The 14,752-nt window shown below is 54.0% G+C and overlaps 1 protein-coding gene across 7 annotated transcripts in view; it reads right to left on the bottom strand.

Moving 5' to 3' along the window:
* Nucleotides 1-4,826: 4,826 nt before the first annotated feature.
* The window catches only part of ZNF423 (zinc finger protein 423), a 344,022-nt gene continuing 334,096 nt past the window's right edge, over nucleotides 4,827-14,752 (bottom strand). For all 7 annotated transcript variants that reach the window (XM_049104667.1, XM_049104670.1, XM_049104672.1 and 4 more), the window contains one exon: nucleotides 4,827-5,532. In XM_049104667.1, coding sequence (XP_048960624.1) covers nucleotides 5,503-5,532 — 30 coding nt within the window. In that variant the 3' untranslated portion in view covers nucleotides 4,827-5,502. The remainder of the gene's footprint in view (nucleotides 5,533-14,752) is intronic.

Raw genomic sequence — 14,752 nt, 5'->3', positions numbered from 1 at the left:
ATCTTGATTACTGAGTTTATTGGATCTCGCTGAATTGTAGCACCCAAGGTGGGTGCTTCCCTCACCTCACCTCACCCAGGTCCTGGCCCTGAGAATTACTAAACTTAAGTTTAGTGAACTTAATGAGTTCAAGGAGCTGAGTTTAAAACTTGGGAGCCAACCAGGCAAAAGAGACGGGAAGGGCATTCTAGGCAGAGGTGACAGCATGAGGAAAAAGCACAGAGGAGGGAACAGCTGGGGTGTGCATGGCAGACCTGAAGCCATTTGGTGCTTCTGGAGAGAGACTGAGCAAGACCATGTTATAAATGTTCAGTCTCTGTTAAGTGTTGGGAGTTTTCTCCTATTCCCTGAAATGGAATGTGCCATGCAGAGTATATAATCCTTGGCCAGTGTCCTAGGAAGACTGAGTGAACCAAATTCAACTGTAAATTGTAAAAATAGTGGCCCTGTGAATCTTTGAATTCTTTGACAGGTGGCAAGCATTTGGGAGACTAATCTTTTGAGGGTGCCTCTCTTCTCCGAAAGTCATGTCCAATCCACCAAGGCTAAGCTGGACTACCTCGATTTGCCCATTTCCAAAACTGTGGTCACAGATGGTACCTATTACCAGGTTTAGCCTTGGGTGGAAGGAAAAGTGGCCTTTCAGCTCCGTGGTAGATTAGTTATATTAATGGCCCTAATTCCCCATCCTTCCGAGTCCAGCCCTTTCCCCTTAGTTCTTGCAGCTTCTCCCATGAGAAGGTGAAGTGCATTTCCCTGCCCTGGAGTCTAAGTTTGGCTGTGAGCTTTCCTTTAGTCAATGTGACACGAGCAAACATGATGTACAAGCAGAAGCTTGCAAACCACTCACTCCTTTCTGCTCTTGCCCTGGGCCAATGGCATGAGAACATGCTCAGGCTACCCTGCCAGAGGGTAAAACACGAAGAACAGAGTAAAGGTGCCCCCATCATCCCAGCCAAGACCATCCTATAGTAATAATCGCCAGACAACCCAGCTCAGGTCAGCCAAGCTAATCCGAGACCAGCCCAGATCTGCCCAAACCAATGTACTTACTGGCCAAGTAGATATTGATTATAGTATGTCCTTGAGTTCTCTTAACCTTTAGATATTTTTAACCATCTCATGCCCTTTCCTTAAACCTTCTAAGTTTACTCTTACTTGGAAGCCACGTATGTATATATTTTAACTTATAGTAGTTAAGAATTGATTCAATTACAATAAAAAAAAAACAAATGATAATGGCTTAAGAAAGAAGTTTATTTCTCTCTCAAGTTTAAGAAACCTATTGGGAAGCAGGACAGAGCTGGTAGGCATTTGGCACAGTTTGAGTCCCAGGCTCCTTCTATATTGTTGCTCAACCCATGTGTGTCTTCCATTTCCAGGTTACCTCATGGTTCAAAATGGCTTTTGGACCTCCAGCTGTTGCATCTACATTCCAGCCATCAGGAAGGGAAAGGGATGACCTCATTTCATGTAAGGAGAATTCTTAGAATTTATGGATAGCACTTCTATTTATATCCCATTATCAGAACCAGTATAGCTTCCAATAGTAATATGGCCACACCTAACTTATTTTATTTTATTGTGTTTTTAAAGATTTTATTTATTTATTCATGAGAGGCACAGAGAGAGAGAGAGACAGGGAGGCAGAGACAGGCAGAGGGAGAAGCAGGTTCCATCCAGGGAGCCCGACATGGGACTTGATCCCCGGTCTCCAGGATCATGCCCTGGGCTGAAAGTGGCCCTAAACCACTGCCACTGGGGCTGCCCCACACCTAACTTTTAGGAGGGATAGGACATATAATCCGACACCTTCTCCAAGGTAACATTTGCTCAGATAAAAATCAGTCAATTTATTAAGGAAAAGGAGAGCTAGCATTCTTTCCAAGAGTATGCCACTTTATTCATAATAATAATAGCTACTATTCACTTTGCTCTTCAATAAATAGGTGGTCACAGACGGAAATCAGACACCAAGGCTAGAAGGCAGGGCACCCAAATTATAGTCTCAATTCTACCCTGAATCGTATGACCTTGGACAAGATTCTGAAATTCTCTGGGCTTGTTTCAAACCATCTGAAATTGAAATCCAGTATAACTAGAGACCCCGGAGAATACTTCCAGTTTGCTTCCAACTCGAGGCTTCTCCCTGGGGCCCTTCCTTTTCCAGGTCTCAGCTCATGTCATTTCTTTAGCAAGGCCTTCCTCCCTGCACCCCTGCCTCTGGCATGGTCCCTACTCATCTCACACAGCTACAGTCCTTGTCCATCATAGCACCTGTAACGATGTGTGATGAGGTATTTACTGACAGGCTTGCTTGCTAAAGGGGTGTCATGTGACCATGAACCCCATGAGGGAAGGGGCCACATTGCCTGGCCATCTCTGTATCCTCAAGGATCCCTAAGAAATACCTGCTGGTTGGATGACTAATGGCTTGAAGTCTCGGTCCTACCTCCTAAATGCTTATAGGTACAGAACCCACCCTTAAGAATGCATATTCTAGAAGGGAATTTTTTTAAAAGGTGGAAAGTTCAATATCAAACATACTGTGAGTGTAGGAGGAGCATGGTCTGTGGCTGGGGGAACTTGAGAAGATTCTTCCTATGGCGGTGTCCCCACTGAGACCAAAACCCTTATCCACCTGCTTCCAGAAGCTCTAGGCAGGTACCCAATGGCAGGAGTCTGGGGCCCAGGTGTCCTAGTCCATTTTTCAGCCTGGGCAAAATTCCTGCACCCACAGAGCACTAGAAACTGCTAATTTGTACATGCAAATACAGCAATAATGAACCCTCAGCTTCAAGTCACCTTGCCTACGCCAGCATCTAAACTACCAGTCACTGACTCCATAGCACCCTCCAGGCTGAGAGGGGCCCTCCTGGTGAGAGGCCTGGCTTTGTCATCTTCCCAACAACCACCATGTCACTGCCAGCCTTCAGCCCTGCAACAGGGCATCACAGCATGGAAGCCACCCCCCCCACACACACCCCGTGGCCCTGCAAGGCCCCTCTGGGCTGAGAGGTAAACTGGCTCATCCCAGCTTCAAATCCTCTGATGGAGTGAGGTGGGGGCTGGTCTCCAAAGCACAGGCACATAGCCCCGCACGACCCCCACCCCAATACTGTCTGATGGTGACAAACACCAATCCCTGTAAGGGCCTCGTGTCCCCCGTAGAGCCCCCTCCCTGCACGAAGTCACGAGGGGCTCTCAGCAGAAGGGTGGGGGCAGAGCCAGCCGGAGAACAATGGGCCCAGGCGAGGGGGGAGTCGGTGGGGTTCCCTGGCTGCCTTGTCATCGCCATAAACCTCATTACCTCGCGGTCCCCTAGGCCGCCTCTCTCCTTACCCAAGGCATCCGCCGGCTTCTCTGCTGATTCCCACATGGCGTGAAAAGCTCTTAAACCCCCCGCTGTATTTTTAATGGGGGCAGTGACTAATTTAGCCCTACGCCACCAACCGTCAAATCAAATCTTCTGTTGGTACTTACCGAGGACTCACCTGGGCTCCATGGGGTTCAGGATAAATCTGGAGCTGGAGAGGGCCCAGAGACGGTGATCTGGCAAGCCCTGGAACGTGCTGGTCCTGCCCACAGCCTTTGGTGCCGTCTCTAAGGTGAGCCTAGCTGTGGACCGGGCCGGACTGTGGCTGGCCACACTTTGGGGAACAGCGTGCCTGCCCTGAGTCTCCCCCCAAACAGCCAAGTCTCCAGGGGACTAAATATTGAAGTTCATTGCCTTCGACTTCCAGGAATTCCAAGGGTGACTGCTCCCTTTGGCCCACCACTGGCAGGAGTCTGCCCTGATTTGCAGGTGCCATGGGCATTTTATAAAACTAAATGCCCCACCCACGTGAGATTCTTACATGCGGTGGCCACGGGGGGGAAACTCTTACAGGTCACCAGAAGCCCCTTGATATGGGAGTCAGAAGATGCTGGGTATAATTGCTACAAATTCCATGCCCGTGACTTTGTATTACATTGTAATTAGGTGCAATCTGTCTGCCTGTTTCATTTCCGCTCTGCAGAGGGTAATAACCAATTTTCTTGCCCCTTGTGAAAAGTTAACAAGGGCTTCCCCACGCAGGTTCTGAAGCCGCGGCCTCTGATTGGCAAGTCAGCCAGGCACCAGCATGACGGAGGGGTGGGGAAGGCAAGGCAACTAGGATGTAAAATGTCAGGAAACACCCCTTCTTGGGGTTTGCAAGTACGGGGGTGGGGGGCCTCCTGAGATTTTTTGGTGTAGGAACTTGCCTCTTACCCCGCTAGAGCCCTGGCTGGCCCTGGCCACAGGTCTCAGCGCTTCCACGTCCCACTGATCTCTGGGATTGCAAACTGGCGGCTCCCACCTGCCTCGGCTCGGCAGCGCCCCCAGCCCTGGATCGCATGGGACTGGAGGGTTACCCCCAGCTCTTGTCATGTCCTCACACCTTGGCCACAAGTGGAATCCAAGTCCCTTCTGGGGTCCTGGCCAGGTAAGGGTTAACCACCTGCCCATCCCCAATGGGAGAAACAAGGAAACATCATGGGTCAGCCCACTTACCCCTGAGCTTCCTTTCCACAAATGAAAAGATCAGAGTATTTCATCTTTAAGGGTTCCTTCTGTTTTGACTTCGGTGGCCACCTGCCACCTGATCCAGACTACGCGTGTTAGGTTTCTATGTGTCCTCTTTCCCAAGGGAAGCTGGGTCTGTGGTGTGCAGGTCCCCACAGGCCCCGTGATCCCATGGGGACTCACATAGGGACACAGCACCCTATGGGTGACGACAGTCTCCCCACCCCACCCCACCTCTGCCCCAGACCCCCAGGCCGGGAGGAGAGAACCAGGCAGCCGATGCTAATCGCATGGATTCCCTTTATTGAACTGTACTAGTAACTGCAGTCAGATTAAGTCACATTTAAAAGCAGACCATCCAGTTGCACTGAAACCGATTATATTCATTACATAGTTTTAATCACTGTCCGGTGAACTGGCAAATCCAATCAAAGCATTAGTCTTTAATTAAAAAATTAAAAGGAAATATTCAGACAATAGCCAAGCAATCACATCACGATGCACAATTACCTAGAATTGCAATTAAAAAGTAGTTAACCGAAGGGGGGGAAAGAAAAACAAGAAAGAAAAAAAAAAAAAAGAAGCAAAGGAAAAAAAAAATCACACTAATCCTTTTTTTTTTCTTTAAAAACTATCAATATAATACATGAAGGAACAAAGGACAATAGCCTCAAAAAGCGGGTTTCTCTAACTCTAGAAATGTAGTCTTCGGCGGAAACTCTAAAAGCACACTAGCTGTAGCAGGACAATAAAAAATACTGAGCATGGAATACTTTTAATCTCTGCCATTAATATTCATTTCCAGCTGCTTATAATAGCAGCGCCTCATGGCCAAATCATTAGAGTTTTACATCTGGGTTGCAAATGACACTTTGATTGGATGTAATGTTCAAATGGCCCTCCCCACGGCGTCTCCGGCAAGCCTTCTGCGGAGAGGTGTCCTGTCGAGCGGTCCCTCACTGTGCGTGCTGGCTCATCGTGTGGTTCTGCAAAGGCGAAGAAAGGAGACACGCATGAGGGCAGAAGAATGGAGAGCAGGCCCGGCCCCTCCCACTCGGTGCATTTACGCCGGGAGCCACAGAAAAGCGGCTCGATTATTACAACACAAAATGCAACCTGGAAAAAGTGCTCGGGGGACACAGCTGCCAAGACGCCACGTTGATCGGGGGCTCGGGGATGGGTTCCTGTTGCTGCCAACCTGGGCTCTCTAGAAATTGTTGTGTTGTTTTTTTTTTTAAAGACCGTTCAGGTCTTACCACGGGACTGGCTCTAGGGAGGGCAAGGGGACATGCCAGGAGGGGGTGGCGGTGGCAGGAATTAAAAACAGCCTTGCTCACCTCTCTATCTCCCTTTTGCTCTGAGGAGGAGGAGGAGGAGGAGGAGGAAATTATATCTGATCGCCTGCAGGCTTTCCCCAGACTCCCCCCTCCGTCCCTCCTGGGAGCTGCTCCGAGCCTCGTGGAGGGAGACAGCAGATGTGCCACGCGGCTCTCCGGCCAAGAAACACCCGAGTGGCACAGACGTGCCGAGGCGGCGGGCGGCAGCGGCGCCTGCGGCCGAGGACGGGTCACCCGGCAGGGAGGGCGCTGGAGGAGGCAGCCTGCCAGTCCGGGCACGTGAGCAGCTCCGGCCAGAGGCGTGTGCGGTCTGCCCAAGTCCCCCCGAACCCACCCGGGGCAGCCAGGGCCCAGGTGGGCCCCTCCGGCCAAACGCCTCCCTCTCAGCCTCCCTCTCACCGCAGCCCGGGGCACCTCTTCCCTCGGCCAGCAGGGTTGTAGGAGCCAGTGGCCTGGGGCGGGGGGTGGGATTTGGCCTCTAAGAGTGATTTTGTTTCTTTTCAGTGGTCCCTGTTTGAAATCCAGACCCATCTCATCAAAGCCTCAGGTAGTATTCAAGCTCTTGCCACCTGGAGAAAGGAAGCAAAATGCACCCAGGGGACAGGAGCCCTGCTTGGAGCAGCACAGGACCTGCAGTCACAAGGAGTGAGGTCTGGGGCAGGGGGAGGGGGGTGCTCCTGCCTCCCCCCACCCAGGCAGGGCAGTGACTCCTCTGGGGCCCGGAGCTGCCAGTCTGCAGCTCTGCCGATGACCACCAGAGGTCAGACGTGGCGCTGCGTCTCTCCTGGGCTCCGGGTTGAGCTGTGAGGGCCACCAGAGGATGTCCCATGCCCGCAGCTTTGCAGCTTTGCGGGGGCACAGGAGGGGGCCTGGAGCACCCCCCACTCCATGGCACTGGAGGCCCCCTGTGGCAGCCTCTTCCCACTGCCGGCACTGCTGCTGCCTCCGTGGTGATGTCACCAACCCTCGCGGCAAGCTCCGCGCCAGGGAGAGGCAGTGCCCTGTCCCCACACAGCAGATGCCTGCTGATACCCGCGGCACAGAGCGCCAACCACCGCTGTCCCTTTCCTTGGGCTCCTGGGTATGGATCAAGCAAGCACACGTGCTACATGCCGTCAGAGGTACATTTCTCTCAATCCTCACAACAGCCTTACAAGGTAGGACATGGTAAGATGAGGAAATGAGGCTCAGAGAGGCTCAGTGACGGATTCAAGGTCATCCAGCTGGGAATCAGGCAGGGTTGAACCAGGCAACTGGAATCCAAGAAAGCCAGGGCCTGGGGCGAGAAGGTAGGCTTCCAGTGCCCTGCAACTCCTGGGCATTCCAGTCCACGGATCATCCACACTCCACACCGGGCATGAGGACAAACTCTGCCAGCGTGGCCTGGCACCTCGGCGGGGGTGCCACGGACCCAGAGGCACAAGGCAGGTTGTCTGAGGCCACAGATGGGATGCGGCGGTTTCCATGGGAACGCCCACCCTCCAGCCGAGGCACCTCTCCCTGCACTTGTGTGAGCACAGGCAGCCAGTCCTGCGGGGAGCCAGACCTACCCTACAGCAAAGCATCCACCCAGCTTCCAAGCCTTTGGTGATTCAGTTCTCACCTCCTCTCTCCTCCCTGCCAAGCAAGCCACGCTTGGAGTCCTCTGGGCACATGGTCACATGCCACCCCTCCCTGCAAGCCCCTCAAGGCACTTCCAACCCACCTTCCACACATCTACGTGCCTCCCAAGTACAAGCCTAGTGTGCTCTGCTGAGTTGCAGACAGGAAGGCATCACCTCCCTTCTCAGCCCCACAGTCCTTGGCCCGGGCAGGGCACACAAGGCCCAGTGGTGACATGGCAGGCACAGCTGCCCAGCCAGGAACGAGTGGGGGTCTCCCCCTGCCCCCCTGCCAACAGCCGGTCAATTAACAGTGCCATGTGGCCAGTGCTATCTGAGTGTGGTCAGGTCCTTCTTTATGTAGGAGGGAGTGGGGGTGGGGGGTGGGGAGGACGGAGGAGGTGGATAAACATACACAGTTCTTTTTCTGTCCTCGAATTATGGTTGCACCACAAAGTAGACATTGTAAATATTTTTTAAGGAATCAATGGAAGGATAAATATACAACTAAGTGTATGGGTAGGAAGTACATATGTGGAAAGGGGAGAGAGCATTCTAAGTGGAAGGCGCAGCACAGACAAAGGTATGGAGGCTCGAATGAGCCTGGCAAACACAGGCCCCAGTGGGATGACCCCCACAGAGGTCACATGGCAGCCTGGGAGGGGTTCAGACGGAGACGGTGGAGGCCCTGGATGCCCCTGAACGTGGACTGTTCCATAAGCAGCTGAAAGCCAGAGATGATATCTGATCTCTACAAAACGCTCAAGGACCACCCGCCACCAGCACAAGCAAACGGAGGTATCCCAGGATCTGTGGATAATGAAACAGCCTCTTGCCAGGATGCCAAGAACAGGGCCAGTTTAACACACGTGGTCCACACCGGCTCCTCCGCGGGCTGCTGGCAGAGAAATCCAGGAGGCGGGAAGCTATGCTGAGGACCACTGGTCAGGAAAATATGAGAATAGATGCCACTTCTCAGGTGAAAACCGCAGTGGGCCTTTCCTCTTGAGGAGCAATAGCAGGCAGTTCTTCAGTTAGACTCAAGAAAGGACTTCCGCAGAGAGTTCTGAGACAGAAGGGTAAAACTTCCTTCCCTTAAGTTCTCTAAGAACAAAAGCCCAGGATGTCACAGCAGATGGAAATGTCGAAACTTGATGCCCCAAGGGGGCCAGGCCCCAGAATTCATCCAGCATTGCGTTATTAACTACCTGCTGGATGCTCTGCTCTGGGCCAGGCACAGTGCGGGGTAGGGGAAGACTCCAGCTGGGCCCGGCCCTCTCAAGGGGCCTGATGGGGGGGCGGGGGAGGGGGGCGAACTCAAGACACAGACACCCAAACGTTTGTGCAGGATTAATGGGGCAGATGGCGGCTCAGCGAGAGAGAACCGGTCCGTGCCACCCAATAAGTGTGTGTGCTGGGGGGTGCTGAGGAGGCCAGGTGTTCGGCCGGTGAGGGCATCCGCTCCTCCACGAGCTGAGGGCAGTCTCTGGGAGGGCAGAGGGGGTGCGGGGACCCGTCACCAGGACTCACCAATCACCCCACACACCTGTGCGTGGAGCGGCTCCTGGCAGAGCCACCGCCGATCGGCACAGCTGAATAAACCCGAAGACCCGCGGCTCCTACCCTGCGGCTCGGAGCCGTGGTTCGAGGGGCGGGGGGCTTCATCAAGCCATCTTAGAGTCCCTTCCACCCTCCCGGCTCTCACAAGGGCATTTGGCTTAATGTCTATTTCTCTATTTATGCCTGTGCTATATTTAGCCCCTTCGGAGAAGGAAGAAAATCGTTTTTTAAAGATACTACCAACCCTGCAGATAAACACTTCCCGGCACCATAAAGGCCGGGGATGGGGTTGGGGTGGGAGCCAGGAAGGACTGGAAGGCGCCCAGAGGGGAAGCCTGGCATCCACAAGGGCCTCTCTGCCTGCCAGGGAGACGCAGGTGTGGGCCGAGAAGCAGGTGAGAAAAATAAAACGGGGGGAAGGGAGGGAGGCGACAGGGGGCATTGGGTTGCGGCCGAGATGCATTCCCTCAGCAGAGTGCATGCGGCTCTCGTGGAGAGAGGTTCCTGCTAGGGCCTGTTTTGGGTGCCTATGCCTGGCGCACTGCGTCACCTGCCCCGGGGACACAAGTTAGTGATGGGCGAGAGGATGGCGTGCCATCGGCATCCGGGGTCCTGCTGAGACCTCTCTCCCTGCAAGTTGTCCGTTGCCAGCAGAGTGCTCAGGCCCGGGAGCCCTTTGTTACGGGTCTGCATTCATTTACCTGGCCACTCATTCATTCAGCAAACCTTCACTGCATCCCTGCCAGTTGACAGCCACCACGCTTGTCGTTGGGTGTTTAGCAGTAAAATGACCCTGATCTAGAGCCCAAGCCAGGGTGTGTGTTGGGCACACAGGGAACATGGGAGGAGCATGGAGCCTGTTGCTGGACCTTCCTTCCCCAAAGGCTGATGCACACTTGAATGGGCCAGTCCGAGCTTCTGGCCTGGTCCCATTCTGGTTCCACCCAAACCAGGAGGCGTCCCTCACTCTAGGCCTCACCATGATCACACATGCGCATGTGCACACCATCATAACCCTCCCTCGTCCACAAGAGCGGTTTCTTCTTGAGGTCCGGGCTCTGTTTTCTGTCCCTTGATCTGGGACCCTGCTTGGTCTCCTTTTGACAGCCACCCACCACAGTGTTGAGTAGGGGAGACTAGAGGTGCTGGCCACCCGCTGGCCTGGGAGACACGGTCTGTGAAGCAACAAGAGACTTCTCCACACACCCTGAGATGCATAGGCTGGAGAGGACTTCTCTGCCCTGTGCGTCACTCTTGGGTATCACCTTAGCCACTCCTCCTGTGCTCCAGCTACTCTGGGACAAAGTGCCTGGAAGGTCCTAGCATCTCACCTGGCCCTGGGTGATCACAAGGAGGCAGGACGCCTTGGAGGGCAGAGACGAGTAGTCTTGGGTTTGAATCCTGACTCTGCCACTTCATAGCCACGTGGCCCGAGGCCTGTTCCTTGACCTCTGGGGGTTGGCAGAGGGAGGGGTGGTGATAACAGAGCCTCTTCCTCAGAGGCCCTGAGGACTCAGGAAATAATGTGCATGGACTCCTCCCAGACCTGGCCAGGAGAAAGTGCTCCGTAAATGGTATCCTTGAGAGCTTCTTGAACAGGCAGGGAGCTCAGTGCGAGAAGGGCTGTTTGTTCCCTCCTTGGGTCCCTGGGCCGCCTTGGCACCGCAAATGCTGCAGGACTTGCGGTGGAAGCTGCATGGAAGTTTGATGGTCTGAACACTGTGCCTCTCGCAGCTCCTCCTCCACAGGGAAGGAGATGTCGGAGATTGGATGCTTTCGTCCCTGGAGCAGCAGGTGTCGGCCACAGGAGTTGTCCCCTCCCCACAAGCCCCCTGGCCACAGCCTCAGTACTCACAATCCACTGCTCTCCCTCCCACCAGGGGACAGAGTGGGGTATCTGGTGGGAAGGGGCGGCGCAGGGAGACTCTGTGGGGGAGGAAGGTATGTGCTCCTCCATTTATTCACCCACTCATTCGCTCAGTCCTTCTTCCACAGCTGTTCACAGAGTCCCCGGATGTCAGGCCCCAGCTGTGCACTGGCATATAGAGTTTGAGGCTCCAGTTCTCTGGAGGAGCTCACAGTTCCACGGGGAGACCCTCACTCTCAAGGGGCACCAGAGAAGGAGGCTCTCGCATCCCCGTGGCAAATTAAGGATGCAGGAACGCTTAGCAGCCACCCACCAAAAGTCCCTCCCTCCATCCCCTGCAGAAGCCACCTGGCTTCACCCTGACTCTACATCACCTCCCTCTGGTTCGAGGTTGGGAAAGAGGCTGCGGTCAATGCCCTGTCTCCCCACTGCCCACCACTAGGCCACTCCCGAGTGGGCCGCAGCCGTGGAGGCTCTTGTGAGGCTGGCTTTACAAAGAGCTGTCTCCAGGAGCCAGGACCAAGTCCAAGAACCTGCCTTAACCACGGGAAGATGTTCCCTCTGTTTCCAGGGGAAAAGGTAGACGCTTCAGGCTGACACTGCAGCCGTGTTCCAGCTAAGTGGGATTCTGTTGTTTGGTCATTTAACAAACACGGAGCCCAGTGCTACGCAATGCAGTGGACAGAAGATAGAATAAGCCATATCCTGGCCATTTACAAGCTCCTGGCCAGAGGAGGGGATGACATTTCATAAAAAGGGACTAAGGAGAGAGGACTTTTGACTGGCACGTACTTAAGGAAGAAGCTGGCTTTCCAGCTGCCCTTTGAAGATGGCTTGGTTGGGGTTTGCACTGCGGTGTGTGTGTGCACGCGCACATGAGCACAGAGATAGCTCTCCAAGGAGGATGATCCACCCCACCACCCCGGGGAATGGCCCGGAGGTGCCAATGATACTGATAATCATCATAGCTAACATGTATCCTGTGTTTACTGTGTGCCAGGCATTATTCTCCACCCTTCATTATAGGAACTCACGAAACCTCATAACCACCCTGAGAGTTAAGCACAACGACTATCCCTATTTTACAGATGAGAAAACTGAGGCAGCGAATGACGAGCGCTGAGGTCCTGCAGCTGCTGACGGCTGTGCTAGATCTGCACCCATGCAGTCTGTGTGTAGAGCACACGCTTACCCACGGCGCCGTTCTGCTTGTGAAATGTAGAAAGCACAGCATATGCTGAGGGAACAATGAATAATTCAGCTTGGCAGAAGCACAGGGTATGTGCCATGGAGACAAGCCTGGAAAGGAAGGTGGGGGCCTTATTGATGAGACTCCGTGATGCGAGACGAGGCAGCTCGCCCTTAAATCTGGGCCATGGGGAGCCATCGAAGGTATTTGAGCTGTGGAGTTACAGGAAAGGCAAGGAACAGGGAGACGCTCTCATCTCCAGCCAAAAAGGTGTACCAGCAGGGCCTCCGTGCCTCCCACCGCCCTCGGCTCCCTCCCTGGGTTCGCCTCCCCTCTGCCACCCAGCACCCGAGTTATACCTTTCCCTTTGGGAGGGCACAGACGCAGGCAGCCCTGCTTCCCTCTCTGCTGTGTATCACCTGGGCAGCCCCTCTCTGCTAGTGAGCACTTATTTTTAGAAGCGTTTGACAATCGTCCAAAGGTCTAAGACGAACAGATGGCCTGTCTTAAAGGCTCGTATGTTCGCTAGTTTGCACTTCTGACAAACGGTAAGCGCACTCGAGAGCACGCCATAAACAGCACTGAATGAATACTCAGAACACAATTTAGCTAATGCACGTCATTAAAATTAGGAGTGAGTGATGGCCAAGGTTCCCTCTAAATGCCTGCCCGGCGATGCAGCCGCTCCCCCGGGGCCCCGGGCCATGACGCATACGCACCCCGTGTTCCCCCACGGCCCCCATCCAGCGGGGCCGCATCTGTATGACGGCACGGCAAGGTCTGCCCTGAGAAGCGACACCCCTCCTTGGCATCGGGGTCCTAGGTGAAGCTAGTGACCCACTGGCCCAGGACGAAGCCCCAGAATGTCCTCGGACGCAAAAGCAGCTCCCTCGGTGCTCTGGGACGTGCGTGCGGCTTTCCCAGTCCCGTCTCCCAGACAGCGAGACGGCTGTCGTCTGCCACTCTCGAGCAGCAGGAAGTGAGCGTCGCACCCGCTTAGCCGGGGAAGTCTGTCTCTGTCTCTCGGGTGAGAGCCTCAATTCATCCGGAACTCCCGGCCTGCAGGGAGATTCCAACTTCCAGGGAGTCACAGGGTTGGCTTTGCGGGGAGGAAGTGATTTCTTGGAGAACCATCTGCAAAAGTAGACTTGGAGCTTCAAAGTCACCCGGGGACCCGGGACAGGGAGCTGTAGGACCCGATTGCTTTTGCTGGAGGTGTCCCCAGGGGGCTGACCACTGGGTTTCTGGAGTCCCAGTGGTGGTGGGAGGGTGGGCGAGTGCCCCTGTCCAACACCCTGCAGCACCCAGGACACAAAAGACCCCAGCAGGTGGCCTGGCCCATGACCAATTCCACGAGTGGGATAAGATCTTCCTTTGAGTGAAAATGTGAGAGAAAAGGTTGTTGTGGGGAGAAAAACAGCCCAATGAATTCCCAAAGGGGCAGGTTCTGTACTGCTGTGCTTTGGAAATAAAACTCACTGGAGGATAGATTCGAAGGAGGGAACCTGCAGCCTTTTAGGAGGAGCGCAGGCCGTAAACAGGCTCCCATTCGGAGTCACCCAACAAAAGACAGAAACTGATAATGCCCGTCTGGAGGGACAGTAGGCTCAGGGAAAACACACTTCAGAATGCAAATGTGCCCAGTCACTTTGTGTGTGCAGAACATCGCAGGCCAGCAACCAGGTGACTTCAGGTAGTGGCTGCATGAAAGAAAGCAGGAGTTTTGTGGCTGGTGTACATCAGGGCTGCTTAGGGATCTGCCCCACCTCAGCAGCCCAAGTCACCCTGACCCCGAGTCCTGCATTAATTTGCTGCCACCGGGGATGCCTGGGTGGCTCAGTGGTTGAGTGTCTGCCTTCGGCTCAGGTCGTGATCCCGGGGTTTCAGGATCGAATCCTGCATTGAGCTCCCCAGGGAGCCTGCTTCTCCCTCTGCCTATGTCTCTGCCTCTCTCTGTGTGTCTCTCATGAATAAATACATAAAATCTTTAAAAAAAAATCTGCTGCCAGCAATGTTGCCATTTTTCCACAGGGAGAAGGGGTCCCCAGTGGCTGGCCCCCTTTGAGTCAGGGTACGTAGCAGACTCAGGGCTAAGGGCTGAGAATCAAGGATTCTGGGCATGCTGTGCCAGGTGACCATAAGCCTGGTCTCTGTCTGGACCTCTGTTCTGTCGTGGAGGGGACATTCCACTGGCCCGTCAACCTCCTGTGTCACTGGAAAGTCCATTCTGACCACATCAGCCAAGTAAGTAGCTGCTTGGAACCGAGACCTTAGGGTACAGCTCATCTCAAATATGGATTAAAATCTACCCTCTTGACAGAACATGAAAGACACTTAACTCTGGGAAACGAACAAGGGGTAGTGGAAAGGGACGTGGGCTGGGGGTTGGGGTGACTGGGTGATGGGCACTGAGGGGGGCACTTGACAGGATGAGCACTGGATGTTATGCTATATGTTGGCAAATTGAACTCCAATAAAAAATAAAATTAAAAAAAGAGAAAAAAAAAACCTGCCCTCAAAGAGCCCGAGTCAGACCCCTAAAAGATATGACTGCAGCCTGCTGCAGCAGAGCAGGAACCCAAGCACACGCACCACCTTGGGGCCTGAGGGCAGATGAACCAAATATTCTGAAACTCCACCGAAATGGCTCTG

The sequence above is a fragment of the Canis lupus genome, chromosome 2, assembly GCF_003254725.2.
Source record: "Canis lupus dingo isolate Sandy chromosome 2, ASM325472v2, whole genome shotgun sequence".
NCBI lineage: Eukaryota > Metazoa > Chordata > Mammalia > Carnivora > Canidae > Canis > Canis lupus.
The sequence above is the reverse complement of the archived record's forward strand: the minus strand, read 5'-3'. Positions and strand labels throughout refer to the sequence as shown.